At 56.5% G+C, this 15,254-nt stretch overlaps 2 protein-coding genes across 2 annotated transcripts in view; one reads left to right on the top strand and one right to left on the bottom strand.

The window, feature by feature from the left end:
- The window catches only part of ACAD9 (acyl-CoA dehydrogenase family member 9), a 59,188-nt gene extending 51,640 nt beyond the window's left edge, over positions 1 to 7,548 (top strand). The window contains exons 9-18 of the mRNA XM_082639156.1: positions 64 to 139; positions 1,563 to 1,633; positions 1,875 to 1,994; positions 2,598 to 2,726; positions 4,408 to 4,487; positions 4,996 to 5,122; positions 5,316 to 5,393; positions 5,906 to 6,034; positions 6,671 to 6,743; positions 7,152 to 7,548. Of these exons, the coding sequence (XP_082495282.1) occupies positions 64 to 139; positions 1,563 to 1,633; positions 1,875 to 1,994; positions 2,598 to 2,726; positions 4,408 to 4,487; positions 4,996 to 5,122; positions 5,316 to 5,393; positions 5,906 to 6,034; positions 6,671 to 6,743; positions 7,152 to 7,252 (984 nt within the window). The 3' untranslated portion in view covers positions 7,253 to 7,548. The remainder of the gene's footprint in view (positions 1 to 63; positions 140 to 1,562; positions 1,634 to 1,874; positions 1,995 to 2,597; positions 2,727 to 4,407; positions 4,488 to 4,995; positions 5,123 to 5,315; positions 5,394 to 5,905; positions 6,035 to 6,670; positions 6,744 to 7,151) is intronic.
- Positions 7,549 to 7,961: 413 nt separating this feature from the next.
- The window catches only part of CFAP92 (cilia and flagella associated protein 92 (putative)), a 326,108-nt gene continuing 318,815 nt past the window's right edge, over positions 7,962 to 15,254 (bottom strand). Inside the window, 3 exon segments of the mRNA XM_082638951.1 lie at positions 7,962 to 9,178; positions 9,182 to 9,451; positions 9,865 to 10,029. Coding sequence (XP_082495077.1) covers positions 8,600 to 9,178; positions 9,182 to 9,451; positions 9,865 to 10,029 — 1,014 coding nt within the window. The 3' untranslated portion in view covers positions 7,962 to 8,599.

Here is a 15,254-nt window from a genome sequence, read left to right as displayed (position 1 = left end):
CCCTCAGCTTTCCCAGCTGGACACCGAGGGAGTGACCCGCACTGAGCCCTCCTCTCTCTGCAGGTGGCCATGAACATACTCAACAGCGGCCGGTTCAGCATGGGCAGTGCCGTGGCCGGGATGCTCAAGAAACTGATCGGTACGTAAGTCAGGGACAGCAGCCCTTTGTGGCAGACTTGCCCCTGGTGCCCTTGCCTTTTCCAGCCCAGGGGCTCTGCCATGTCCCTGGGTGGGCGGGCCAGCGCTGAGCCAGGCCACTGACAGCCAGTCCTGTCCAAGTCTAGGATCAGGGCTTCAATTTAGACTGAAGGGTGCACTGAGACTGCCCCTGAAGGGCTAGTGTTGAGGCTTCAACACACACAGGATGGGGGAGGCGGGGGGCCTTCTGGTGGAGGTAGAGAGGGGTGGCTGCTCTGCCCGCTGAGAACAGGGCTGCTGAGCGAACACCTGAATGTGAGCTGGTCACCAAAAAGCCTGAGTACTGGTTCTCTGTGGATGACTGCGCAGTGGGTGAGCCGCGGGGTCAGGTTGGGGACCGTGGTCCCTCAGCCTTTGGATTGTCCCTTTCTTCTGTTATGATCACTGAACCCTAGACTTCCCTTTGCCAGTGAAGTTAAAACAGCCTGATAGGGGTTTTGGGGGGCACGGAATGTCACTGCCATCTTTGCTTTGTGGGAGGGACCACAGGGACACACAGGGCCCTGGCTGTAGCGTGGGCGTACCCAGGGCTGGCTCCCCACTGGGTGCTCAGGAAGCTGCTCGGACTTGAGGGCAGAGTTCGTTTATAGACGAAGGGACGGACGCTCAGAGTGGGGGAGTGATTTGCCCGAGACCACATCCCCCCATCAGACTGCAAGCTCAGGGCTCGTCTCCCTCTGCTAAGCTTCCCCCAAGGCCTTGAGCCCATCTGGACTCTGCTTCCTTGTCTGGAAAACTCAGTGCAAGGGCTTCGCTCTCGTGGTCAGTCTGTCCCCAAAGGATGTAGAGCCCCTGAGATCACAAGGCCCAGAAATGGGGGAATGTGGGAGTCTGTCTACCCTGCGAGCCCGCCGTGAGGGTGGGTTACGCGTGGATGTCCGTGGGGAGTGTTGGGAGAGCACTGGCTGCAGGGAGGGGGGCCGCCGTGGGCACGTGGGCGCCTGCAGGGCTGGTGCGGAAGCCACGGGCCACCCTCCTGCCGCCAGATGGACATGTGTACCGGGTGTGGGCCTGCTTCTCTGTGCAGGGCGTCCCGTGGCCTTCGCCGTGTCTCTGAGGTCAGTAGTGTTGATGAGGGTGGGGAGGCCACGTGGCCCAGGCTTGGCTGGTAAGAGTGAGAGTTGGGTTCAGACGTGTCTGACTGGCCCCTGGTCCTGCTCCGTCCCCCACCCTGGGTGCCACTCAGAGAGGACAGGCGCTCCTGAACCCGGAGGTGTTGGAAGGCAGGGCTCTCACTTTCAGGGTGTTGGTCTCAGCAGACCCGCTTCTCGTAGGTCCTGCCTGTTTGAAGGGTGGTGACGGTAGACTGGGGAAATCACAGGACAGCCGGCAAGTTGTCCTTTGCTAACCCTGCTCCTCCTCAGAAATGACCGCCGAGTACGCCTGCACAAGGAAACAGTTCAACAGGAACCTCAGCGAGTTTGGACTGATTCAGGTACGGAGGGTCGAGAGCACCGCACGGGCTGGCTCTACCTGGTGCGCATTGAAAGCGTGCTTTGGGGTCTGTACTGCCGGCTCCTAGGCGGTGATGCGGGGAGATGAGCACATGCCCCTTTTACGAGTGCCAGGCCTCGGTGCTCTCGGGCACTGGGCTTGGGCTCAGTACAGGCAGTACAGGTTTGGGTCTCAGTACAGGCAGATTCTCTCTTGATTGTGTATTTTCCTGAACGCTCCAGGAGAAGTTTGCCCTGATGGCTCAGAAGGCGTACGTGATGGAAAGCATGGCCTACCTCACGGCAGGGATGCTGGACCAGCCGGGCCTCCCAGACTGCTCCATCGAGGCCGCCATGGTGAAGGTAACCCCGCACACAGCGCGCCTGCCATCTTCCTCCTTAGTTGGTCACTGCTGAGGTATTTACGAGGTACCTGCCATGCCAGGCACCCCTGGGATGCAGCCGGGGAGAGCAGAGTAACGTAGGAGCAGCAGCACAGGACAGGGTCCAGCTTACGAGAGGCCATTGGCTCGCAGCATGCTTTGTGCCACGTTGTCACCAGCTGATGGTGGTCATAGCAGAAGAAGAGAATACAGCCTGTGTATTGTAACTTCCTGTCTTCCTAACAAAGCAGCTGGGCTTCCTTGGGAAGGACTGTGTTGTCCTGAGTCTGTGGTCTTCCTACATTTTGGTATCAAAACTTCCTTTTATGAAATATCTAGTTGAGGTAAATAGCACAGAGTTCCCTGTGCTTTTGTCTTGTTTTGGGGAGGGGGGGTCATTTTTTGGCCACCAGTGAGATGTGACAGTCAGGGCTCCTACCTGGGTCGTCTCCTCCCAAAGCCCAGTTTGCGTGGAGCCTCCCACCCCGTCCGCAGCCACCTGGCCCCGAGGCAGAGGGTCCTCCTCCTGAGGGAGCTTCGGTGCCGACGGCCCCGTGCTGACCTCGCCCCGGGTCCGCGGCAGGTGTTCAGCTCCGAGGCCGCCTGGCAGTGCGTGAGTGAGGCGCTGCAGGTCCTCGGGGGCTCGGGCTACATGAGGGACTATCCGTACGAGCGCATCCTCCGCGACAGTCGCATCCTGCTCATCTTCGAGGTGAGTGCACCGCCCGCTGAGCTCTCGGCCCCACTCCGCTCTGCTCTGGACCCCAGAGCCTCATGGTCCTGGCGCCAGGCCGCAGAGCCCAGGCTGGCTGGCGCGTCCTCTTGCTCGACCGCCCGCAAGTCTCTGCCTGGGAGGCCGGGGTGCAGCCTCCAGGGCCCATTCCAGGTGATGAGACAGCTGGCAGGGTCACCCCGAGGGCATTCCCCGGTGACTCTGGTGTTGGGGGTTCACGTTGGGGGTTCACAGGCTGGGAGCAGGGAGGAAAGGGCATTGGGACCCCAGAGTTGCCTTTGGGGCGCTACTGGCCTGGTCGTGCAGCCTGGCTGAGAGAGGACAACTCCAGAACACCAGTGTGGTGAGGGGCTGGGGTCTCAGGAAGCAGCACACTTGGCCTTGGGGGCAGAGAGGGCAGGGGAGTGGAGTGTACCAGGTCCTGACGGGACCTTACCTGCTGGCACCAGGTAAAGGGAGGGAGAGCGGCCAGTCCTGCTCAGCGGGGCTGGGGTATTGGTGGGGCTTGGCGGGAGGGCCGGAGAGTAGCCAGCCCTGAAGCCCATTTGGATCTGACTGGGAGGGCCGAGAAGCGGTAACGAAGTTTGGAGCAGAGAATGGCTTGCTTGCGTTCGCGTCCCTGGAAATGCCCCAAGCCTGCCCAGGGCGTAGGTTGCAGCGGTGCGGCCAGCGGCCGTGGAGGGAGGCTGGGCAGGACTTCAGGCCGGACACAGGTGTGTGGAGGCAGAGCCTTGGACCAGTGCGAGGCTGGGCGCCCGGGGGGCCGCCCCTCCAGGGGGAAGACCGCATTGGCTGCTGGTGTTCTGTGTCCTCTCCCTTAGTGGACAGACAGGGCGTGGCCAGCCCGAGGCCCCGGGGGCAGGTCCCACGGCACGACCCTGCTGCCCCAGGCCTGCCTCTCCCAAGGCCTCTCCCCTTGGCCCGGGCGAGTGTGGTCCTCCGTGGCTGGTGGGGTGGTCAGCACGGGTTCAGGGGCTCTGAGGGGCGCAGGGCCCTCAGCGTGAAGCCGAGACTCTGCCCCGGACGGGCCTGGGTCAGCCTGGATGCTCCCTGCCGCCACTTCCGCTCCCACGGAGTCTCCGTCCGTGGCGCGCCCTGGCGGTGTGCCTCAGCCTCTGACTCTCAGCACCACTGTGCACGACGGGCACAAGCCCCCTGGTCTGCGTCCCCGAGGTCACGTGGCTCACGGTGGGGGTGGTGCCCGGGGGCGGCAGCAGGGAAGAGGTAGCCCCCGGGGTGTTGGCACCTGGCACTGCAGTGCGGCCGGCTGCTCCCAGCTGCTTCCCGAGGAGTCTGGCCTGGCCTGGCCTAGTAGTGGGTCCACTGAGGACTTGTGTCCTGGGTATTAGTGTCCTTCACTTCTTTTAAGGGGGCTGTTTCTCCGCTTAAAAGAAGGAAACTCAGAAGCTTGGGAAAAGGAATGACTCATGTACAGTTGGTCACGGGATGGGGCAGGTCCCACAGGGAGGCTGCTGGTCAGCCCCAGCTTCTCCCGGAGAAGCAGTAGCCTGCATGTTGCCCTGGCCCCCGGTCACAGCCCTGCTCCCAGCTGCTTCCAGAGAGGGAGCAGGAAGCAGCGTGGCCTAGCCAGTCACACACGCGGTACTGCTAGGGCTGCCCTGATGTGGGCAGTCTTTGACCTGGATACTGTGGGCCACAGGGAACCAACGAGATTCTCCGGATGTACATCGCCCTGACAGGCCTGCAGCATGCTGGCCGCATCCTGACTGCAAGGGTCAAGTAGGTACCCCGTCCACCGTCTGCCCCTCGGGTCCACCCTGCTCAGCAGAGGCCTGTCCCAGGGCAGCCAGTGAAGGACACTGCCTCATCCGTGGACCAGGCGTGCAGCCTTGCAGGGCTCAGTTGACTCACAGGCTGGCTGGAGGGCGGGGCCGGCTGCCTGGGAAGCCGCCAGGGCCGTGCCCTTCTCCCCTGCAGCTCCCGTCTAGAACCGGGGTAGGGAGAGGTGATCCGTGAGTAGGTGCCAGCTCCAAGGCCAACACAAGACTAGTTTCCTCTCCTGACCCCCATCCTGGGGCCAGAACAGTGAGTAGTCCCTGCCGGCAAATGACGGAAGCAGGTGTGACCCGGGTGTCCCCTCCGGCTGCGAGGAGATGGCTGCTCCCTGACGGACTGGCCAGATCCTGGGTTGGCCCCGCTGGCTTTGCATAGGAGCTTTTGCCTGGGTTCCCTAGAGCTGCTGGCACAGAGGCGGGGCCTCAGCTTACAGGGCCTGGGCTCTCTGCAGGCAGCTTAAACAGGGCAATGTGGCCACCATCATGGAGACTGTTGGCCAGAGACTTCGGGACTCCCTGGGCCGAACTGTGGACCTTGGGCTGACAGGGAAGCTCGGAGCCGTGCACCCCAGCATGGCGGTGAGTGGGTCCAGCCAGGGGTATCCCCTTCCCAGAGGGGGCGTGGCTGGGGGCGCTGGGGAGGACCAGGCAGTCCAAGGGTCACCAGATGCCTTCTCCACCCTGTCACGGTGGAGAACAGCCAAGCCTGGCAGCAGGGCCTGGGCACCACGGGAGGGCGGTGCTGAGCGGGATCCTCCCCCCGGCCCCCCAGGACAGTGCCCACAAGCTCGAGCAGAATGTGCACTACTTCAGCCGCACTGTGGAGACCCTGCTGCTTCGCTTTGGCAAGGTACCCGGGGGCAGGGAGGCGGGCCAGCATCTGTGGGATAACATTTTGCCAAGTGTCTGCCTTGGGGACCAGGCCTAGAAATCTTGGTCACCATGGGGGGCTGGGGAAGCAGGGCTGGCTGTGGCTGCCTGCCCTGGGGACCACTCAGCTAGCTAGGGAGCGTGGGGGGATCCCCTGCTGGGTGGGCACCTTCTAGGTGACCAGAGGCTCCCTGGAGCCGGGAGGGGCAGCCCCACCTGGACCTTTACTCTTAGGACCTGATCTGTGTCTCTTGCATCCAAAGGTGATAATAAGCGCTGGCCGGTGGTCTCAGCCAGGCTTCTGGGACATGATCTTGTCTTGACTCCTGCCCAGATCTGGACAGAGCTAAGGGAAAACCCGAAGGGAAGGCAGTGTCAGCCCTGCTCCCCCAGGGCACAGAGCGAGGCTCAGAGATGAACAGAGGTGGGCCTGGGAGAGCGTGTTGCAGTTGTGTCCAGGTGGCAAGTCTCCACCCTGCCCTCTGTTCCCAGACCATCGTGGAGGAGCAGTTGGTCTTGAAGCGAGTGGCCAACATCCTCATCAACCTGTACGGGATGACGGCCGTGCTGTCGCGGGCCAGCCGCTCTATCCGCGTGGGGCTCCAGAACCACGACCATGAGGTGGGCCCGCCCCTCCCGCCCGCACAGGCAGCCTCCCTGCAGGGGTCATCCTGCTGCACTTTAATGAGGCTGGGTAGTGGGAAAGGGAGGGGCTGGGCGCGTCCAGGGCTGTGTCTCGGGGGTGAGCACGGGGTCCATGCCAGCTGACCCAGAGATGGGTGGGGTTGCCAAGTTGTGTCCGTGGCCATAGCTGGTGCTCTCAGCTCCCATGGGCGGGTCTGTGCTGTTCAGGACACAGGGCCACTGCCTTTCACCTTCCTGCCTGGGGGTGGGGAGGGGGAGTGAGTGTCAGAATCCGAGACCCAGCGCCCTCACCCCGTCTGCTAGCAGGGTGGGTGCAGTCTGAGCACCTGCTGTGTGCATACCCTCAGTCTTGACGTGCACTGTGGCTGCGGGGACTGAGACGTTCTCCCGCCAAGGAGGAAACTGAGGCTCAGAGGGGTTGAGTCACTTGCCCTGGGGACAGGGCTGCCATGGCTTCTGAGCCACGCCACCTGACCCTGGTCAAGCTGCCCACTTTGGCTGACAGACTGACTTCTTTCAGAGGTCAGGCTCCAGGCAGGGGCGGCCCTAAGGCCCAGACATCCCAGGGTCCTCAGCAGTCATCCTCTCTGACTCTGACTTGGGTTCCGGCAGGTTCTGTTGGCCAGCATCTTCTGCACGGAAGCTTACTACCAGAATCTCTTCACTCTGTCTCAGCTGGACAAGTGTAAGTGGGCGGCTCAGGTTGGGGGAGAATGGGGGGTGGGACCTGATGCCAGGCGACCTGACGGAGGCCTGCCAGCAGGAGCACACAGAGCCAGCGAGGCGAGAGCCTCTTGGGGGGACCCCTGTACCCAGCTGACCTGCGGAGGGAGGAGCGCGGGACTCCATGCAACTCTGAGCACTGGCGCCCCACACCCACCGTGCTGACGCGGCTGTCACCGCATGCGGTGGGGATGACGAAATGGCTTCTCTTCCAGCAGGTGGGGTCGCCAGGAGGCAGCCCAGAATCACTTCCTGGGGACGGGCTGCCACCTTCAGGGCTCCTTCACACCGGAGGGCTGACTTCGTGATAACAAGAATTGCTGGAACATTTTTTTCCAAAGATCACCTACTCTTCCTCTTTCCCTCCCAGATTCTCCGGAAAACCTCGATGAACTGATCAAGAAAGTGTCCCAGCAGGTCCTAGAGAAGCGAGCCTACGTCTGTGCCCACCCTCTGGACTGGACATCCTGAAGCAGGGGGACAGCGTCCCTGCTGCTGTCCACTCGACACACGCCTTCCAGAAGGTAGAGAACTTGCTTTATTACAAGTTGGCCATGTCTCCCAGTTCTCTGACGGACAATTTCTCCAGGCCCCTGTGGGCACTGCTGCCTGACACGATCCCGGGCTCTGAGCGGATGCGGGGAGAGTGCGGAGCTGCTGAGACTCGCCTGACCGGGAGGCTTCGGGGTGGAAGCTGGTCTGGGGTGGTAGGGACGGGTCGCAGCAGGGTGGCCATTTCTGCCAGACCACACTTTCTCCAAGAAACAGCTTGAAAACCGCGTATGTGTCGTTCTTTAAGCTAGGAGCCAAAGGTACTTACTTAAAACAGGAACCGTTTAACAGAAGAGGACAGTTTGCGTTTCCCCTTCTAGTGTCTTCTGCACTGGTCACCTGTTTCCGCAGAGCCACCCTCTGGTGGTGGCTTCCAGGGCCCTTTGTCCTCGTGTGAGAGAGGAGCGGGCTCCAGGAGCAGGGGGGCAGGTTCCCCGGGCCACAGTGCCGGGTGGGTTTTGGTCCTTCGCAGGTAAGGTTGCTGCTGCCTGACAGCAGGAGCTGCTCCCAGCTGGCACTTGACAAGGACAAGCAGCTTCTTCCGGCGGCGCAAACGGGCCTCTACACCCTATCCTGGTGTGCTTACCTGGCAGGCTTCCTGCTCTGCGCGGCTCCTGGTGGTCTGTCCATCACAGGCATTGCCTTGAGGCGGCCAGGCTTTGCTCCTGCGAGGAGGCGGCGTCATCCACCTGGGAGCTGGGCTGGCTCAGGGGGCGGGGCTAGGCCTGCCACTGGCGTGGTGACAGCTCATCTTCCCGATGACAGCCCAGCTTCTTTGCTGGCGTGGATGGAGAGGTCATGGCTTCTCACCTGGTGCCAGGACAGCAGTCTGCTTGGAGTCCTCAGGAGGGGGGAGGCCTGTCTGCAGCAGGTTCTCTTTGTCCCCTGCTGTGGGGAGCTGTTCTCACCCATGTGTCTTCAGCCGTGTGCCCTGGGAACTGGGGCTGGGAAGAGCTGGAGCAGCGAGCCTGGTGTCCCTGGGCTGGACCACAGCAGTGACCCTGAGCCTGGGACCCTGCCTGCAGCCCCAGAGCCTGGGGCCTCTACTGAAGGGAGGTGGCACAGTCCACAGGAGGGGAGAGGCCAGTTTCAGCAGCTTGTCACCACGTCCTCCGTCCTCCGGTTTCACGGAGCTGTTACCAGCGGCCCTTAGGAGTCAGGGAGGGAAAGCGCTCCACCATTTATCCAGCCTAGCTTTCTGGGCAAGGGGTCTGTGGCCACATCAAGTCACCTCTCTTTCTCCCTGAAGATTCTGGTTCTGTTAATTCACAGATTCCGTTCTCTACCTATAAATGATTTCTGGTCCCTCTTCACAAACGGGATGAAGAGGACTTGGAGGGGTTGGTGTGGCCAGGCTCCCACCCTCCCCCACGGATGACAACTGGCCGTGTCTGGGAGCTGGAAGGGCCCAGCAGCGCCCAGAGCCTCCCGAGGCTGGTCATGGGTAACACAGTGTGAAGCCTGAAAGCCCTTAGCCCTACCTTCCAACGCCTCCCTTTCATAGAAACCAAGCCCAGAGCAGTGGCGGGACCTGCCCCCCGTCACACAGCAAGTGATGAATCCAGCTGGAACCAGAAGTTCCAGCCCAGCCTGCGCTCTGACACCAGGCCCCCGCCGAATCCTGATTTCCCAGCCCCGGAGTGTGGCTGCTAAAACACAGCCACTGAACGGGGGCCGCCCACGGTTACCTGTCCCGGGCTTCGGCGCGGGAGGGGGCGGCAGCTCCAAGAACGGCGGCGGCCGCGTGTACAGATCGAAGTCCTGGTGGCGCCGGTCCCAGCCCCAGCTTTCTCGGTGCAGCGCTGGCTCCAGCACGTTAGCAAACAGTGCTCTCTCCCTCCACTCCTACATCGCGGGGCCGCAGGTCAGGGGGAGGCCCCTGCAGACGCCCACCAGAGACCCACTCCCGCCACCCACCTCTGTGACGGCGCCGAGGGGTGGCAGCCCCAGGTGATGTGTCCTGCCCGTGCTGTGAAGACCGGTCACTTGGAACCCGTTGGGTGTGAGCCAGGCGTCGCGGGACTTCCTCTCGGCTTTTCTCTTCTCCTCCTCGGAATCCTGAGGCTCCACTGTGGCTGACAGGTAGCTCTGGGAGTACGTGAGTCTCTTCCTCGGCTCCTGGAAACATGAGCAGACGTAGATAGACGGGCTGACAGCGGACCTCGGTGGGGCTGACCGGCTGCCAGTCTTGGGGGCAGGATGCTGGCTCCTGGCGGTGTGGGGTGCATGCTGGTTACCAGAGCCAGGTAGCAGACCAGTGAGGGCCACATCCCCGTCCCCTTTGACAGAGCCCTTTTCTGAAGCGGTCAGGGCTGGAAGGAAGCCTAAGCCCAGGCTTTCCTCACCGGGGTTAGGCTGCCTTTCCTAGGCAGCAATGAAAGGCCACTGAGAGCCAAGAACCTGTGGCCATTCACAGCCACGCCCACCTGGACAGGCGCTGGGGGCCTCTGGGCTCAACTGCGTGTCTAGAGGGTTCACGCCTCGGGTGGAGGTGCGTGGCTGGCTGCTCCCCTCCCTGGGCCGTAACTCACCTTGGCCATCTCTCGATACAGCTCCTTCTTTGCAAGCTCTGTAGAGTTCAGGGTCTGGATACTATAGTTATAGACAGCATCCTTGGCCGGGGCTGAGATCTTGATCACCTTCACAACAGACTTGGGAGACTTCTTGCTGACCTCGTAGGCCCCCGAGATGTTTTTCTGGAGAAAGAGACACCAGTCATTCCTCACAAGTGGCCCCCTCGCCAGCAACTGTCAGTGTGTATCCAGCCAGCTGATCTCTGGGACACGGCTGCACTGCAGGTATCTGTCCTGAGAGCATAAACAGACCCCTGCCAAAAGGACCACTGAGACAAGCCCTCACTGTCCACATTGAAATTCGAGGACCAAAAAAGTGGAACCCTCCTACATTTTCGTGGGAATGTACATTGGTAAAAGCCACCATAAAGTACACTATCGAAGTTCCTAACCAACCTAAAAAGAGCCCGGCCCCAGGAGCAATCCTGGGCATATATCTGGAGAAACTCATAATTGGAAATGAACCAGGCACGCCACGGTTATAGTTCCAACAGCCAGGACACAGAAACAACCAAAATGTCCACCGACAGATGACTGGATACAGACAATGTGGTACGTATATACAATGGACTATTTACTCAGCCATAAACAACAATGTAATAATCCTATTGGCAGCAACATGCATGGACCTGGGATGCTCATACAGTAAGTGGAGTGAGTCAGACAGAGGAAGACAAATAGCATGTATCACTTATACCTAGGATTGAACAACAGATGCACATGAACTCATTTACAAAACAGCAACACACTTACACACTTGGAAAACGAACGTAGGGCTACCAAAAAGGAAAAGTGGGGGCAAAGGATAAATTAGGAGGTCGGGCTTCATATACACACAAGCATATTTATTTATCTGTGTGTATGTATGTGTATATATATATATATATATATATATATATATATATATATATATATATATATATATTTGATGGATAATCAACATGGACCTCCTATAAAGCACAGGGAACTCTGTTCAACGTTCTGCAATAACCTATATGGGAAAAGAATTTGAAATAGAATAGATACATGAATATCAATAAGTGAATCAGGTTGCTGTATACCTGAAAACAAAACAACATTGTAAATCAACTATACTCCAACATACCATGAAAATAAACAAGAATAGCAAAGAAATGTCTGCCCTATTCCCCTCTGGCCTCAGGGACCTGGGCTGGTATCACATACCTGAAGCATGAGCAGACTTCAGTCCCAAGGCTGGACTGTGCTGGGGATGAGGGAGCACAGGAGGGTGTGCTCCCAAATGGGGCCCCCCTTGCACCTGTCTTGTCCGTTCCCTGTGGGAGGGGACAACAATCTCCAGATCCACATTGGCCCTCCTACACCTATATGTAACCGAGGCACCGAAACAACAGTGGACCTTCTGGGCTAGAGGAGATTAGAGAAGTCACCTGCACGTGTCCTGCAGGCGGGGAGCTTCCAGCTTCCCTACTGGGAGTCACCCTAGTGATGAAACACAGCACACAGGGCCATTTTGCAGGGGTTGCCATTTGTCTCAGGAGACGGGTGACGCTGAAGGGCGAAGAAGTAGTGACACACAAGCCCTTGAGACAGCTCTGGCACCTTCCCCTCTAATTCGCAGCCCAGGAAGATGACTCTTCCTAAAGCTTTTGGTTGCTGAGGAAACAGAGGTGGGCACGAAGAAATGCTGCCGCCTTGTGGACATTTTCGGTAACAACAACTTTACAACAAGTGGTTCAGGGCACCTAATATTCACAAAGCCTGAGGGGCTTTTAATGACACGTGTCCTCAAAAACGACCTGGGTTAGCTAACCGAAAAAAAGTTAGAAACACAGACTTTCAAGACGCCAAATTTCAAAAGGGAATGTTTACTCACGCTGTTTAAAAAAACAAACCCCGGCCACTACAGGAACTGGAAAATCGCTGCTTATTTGAGAAATGCATATCAAAATTATAAAGTGGCATCATCTCGCAGCAGGCAGTATGGCCAGCATCAGAAAGTCCACAAACAATCGATGGGGAAGGAGTGTGGAGAAAAGGGAACCTTCCCCCTCGGTAAGTGGAACTGTACATTGGTAAATGCCACTAGAAAGCACTGTAACCCAGTTCTTAGAAAACTAAAGAGAAAGTGACCCTACACATCTGCAGTCCCACTCCTGGGCGTTATTTGGGAAAATCCATAATTCATAAAGACACAAGCACCACAACGTTCATTGCGGCACTATTTACAAACGCCAGGACACAAAAACAAGCAGCCCAGCGAGTGCTGAATACATAAAGAAGAGGTTGTACATGTATACAAGGGACTGTTACTCAGCCAGGAAAAAGAATGAAATAATGCCATCAGAAGCAACATGGATGGACCTGGGATGCCCAAACACTGAGTGAAGTCAGTCAGACAGAGGAGGATCCAGAGCATATGATATCACTTACAGGAGGAATGGAAACATACATACAACTGAACTAGTTCACTAAACAGAAACACACTCTCCGACTTTCAGAATAAACATAGGGTTACCAAAAAGTAAGTGGGGTAGGAGATATAAGTTGTGCGGTTCACATGAACACATACACAGTAAAATACCTATACACATATATATATAACACGCACTCCACAAGGACTACTGTACAACACCAGGACCTCTGCTCAACATTCTGCAATAACCTATATGGAAAAGGAAGCCGAAAAACACTAGATATATTATATGTGTAGTTGAATCAGCTTGCTGTACACCTAAACCAAACCCCACTTTGGAAATCAACTCTAGTGCAACATACCATCAGAATTAAGCTGAAAAAGAAAGTAAAAGGAAAGCAATGGGTACGCTTTTCGCCTCGGGCCTCGGTGATATGTGCCGGTGTCAAATCCCCGCAGTCTGAGCAGCCTGGGGTCCCAAGGGTGCACTGAGGTCGAGCGGAGAGACGTGAGGAGGATGTGCCTGCAAATGCACCCCCTTAAAGCTGTAGTGTCTCTTCCTTTCTGGGGGGAACCAAAACTTCAGAATCTAGGGGGGCCTTTCTAGTGCTAAAAGGAATCCAAGTACACCCAAACCATGGGGGACCATCTAGGCTGCAGGAGATTCAAAAAGTGACCGAGCCTCCGTGGCTGCTGCTGGTGGGCTTCCCACATCCAGCCTCGTTGCCAGGTGTCACCCTACCTACATAACTCAGCACCCACAGGTTTAGCCAGAGTTTGGCACTTCAGGGGCGTGAAGCTTAACAGGGAAGAGATAGGGACACACAAGCCCTTCGGTGTTGCCTCTGGCACCTTCCCCTCTAATTCACAGCCCAGGAAGATGACTCTTCCTAAAGCTTTTGGTTGCTGAGGAAACAGAGGTGGGCACGAAGAAATGCTGCCGCCTTGTGGACATTTTCGGAAATAACAACTATACAACTGGTGCTTCGGGGCACCTAATATTCACAAAGCCTGTGGGGCTTTTAATGACACGTGTCCTCAAAAACAACCTGGATTAGGTAACCGAAAAATAATTCGAAACACACAGACTTTCAAGAAGCCCAATTTCAAAAGGGAATGTTTACTCACTCTGTTTAAAAAAAAAAAAACCCGACCACGACAGGAACTGCAAAATCACTGCTTATTCGAGAAATGCATATCAAAAGTATAAAGCGGCATCATCTCGCAGCAGGCAGTATGGCCAGCATCAGAAAGTCTACAAACAATCGATGGGGAATGAGTGTGGAGAAAAGGGAACCTTCCCACTCGGTGATTGGAACTGTATATTGGTAACTGCCACTAGAAAGCAGTGTATTCCTGTTCTTAGGAAACTAAAGAGAGAGTGACCCTATACATCTGCAGTCCCACTCCTGGGCGTTATTCAGGAAAATCCATAATTCTTAAAGACACAAGCACCCCAACGTTCATTGCGGCACTATTTACAAATGCCAGGACACAAGAACAAGTAGCCCACCGAGTGCTGAATACATAAAGAGGACGTGGTAAGTGTATACAAGGAACTGTTACTTAGCCAGGAAAAGGAATGAAATAATGCCATCAGAAGCAACATGGATGGACCTGGGATGCCCAAACACTGAGTGAAGTCAGTCAGACAGAGGAGGACCCATAGCATATGATATCACTTACAGGATGAATGGAAACATACATACAACTGAACTAGTTTCCTAAACAGAAACAGACTCTCCGGCTTTCAGAATAAACCTAGGGTTACCAAAAAGTGGGGTAGGAGATATAAGTTGGGTGGTTCATATGAACACATACACAGTAAAATACCTATACACATACATATAAAACACGCACTACACAAGGACTACTGTACAACACCAGGACCTCTGCTCAACATTCTGCAATAACCTATATGGAAAAGGAAGCCGAAAAACACTAGATATATTATATGTGTAGTTGAATCAGCTTGCTGTACACCTAAACCAAACCCCACTTTGGAAATCAACTCTAGGGCAACATACCATCAGAATTAAGCTGAAAAAGAAAGGAAAAGGAAAGCAATGGGTATGCTTTTCGCCTCGGGCCTCGGTGATATGTGCCGGTGTCAAATCCCCGCAGTCTGAGCAGCCTGGGGTCCCAAGGGTGCACTGAGGTCGAGCGGAGAGACGTGAGGAGGATGTGCCTGCAAATGCACCCCCTTAAAGCTGTAGTGTCTCTTCCTTTCTGGGGGGAACCAAAACTTCAGAATCTAGGGGGGCCTTTCTAGTGCTAAAAGGAATCCAAGTACACCCAAACCATGGGGGACCATCTAGGCTGCAGGAGATTCAAAAAGTGACCGAGCCTCCGTGGCTGCTGGTGGTGGGCTTCCCACATCCAGCCTCCTTGCCAGGTGTCACCCCACCTACACGCCGCAGCACCCACAGGTTTAGCCAGAGTTCGGAATTTCGGGGGCGTGAAGCTTAACAGGGAAGAGATACTGACACACAAGCCCTTCGGTGTTGCCTCTGGAACCTTCCCCTCTAATTCACAGCCCAGGAAGATGACTCTTCCTAAAGCTTTTGGTTGCTGAGGAAACAGAGATGGGCACGAAGAAATGCTGCCGCCTTGTGGACATTTTCGGTAACAACAACTTTACAACCGGTGCTTCAGGGCACCTAATATTCACAAAGCCTGTGGGGCTTTTAATGACACGTGTCCTCAAAAACGACCTGGGTTAGCTAACCGAAAAAAAATTCGAAACACAGACTTTCAAGACGCCAAATTTCAAAAGGGAATGTTTACTCACACTGTTTCAAAAAACAAACCCCGGCCACTACAGGAAAATCGCTGCTTATTCGAGAAATGCATATCAAAATTATAAAGTGGCATCATCTCGCAGCAGGCAGTATGGCCAGCATCAGAAAGTCCACAAACAATCGATGGGGAAGGAGTGTGGAGAAAAGGGAAC

This window comes from Mesoplodon mirus, assembly GCF_964341445.2.
Source record: "Mesoplodon mirus genome assembly, chromosome: 12".
NCBI classification, from domain to species: domain Eukaryota; kingdom Metazoa; phylum Chordata; class Mammalia; order Artiodactyla; family Ziphiidae; genus Mesoplodon; species Mesoplodon mirus.
The sequence above is the reverse complement of the archived record's forward strand: the minus strand, read 5'-3'. Positions and strand labels throughout refer to the sequence as shown.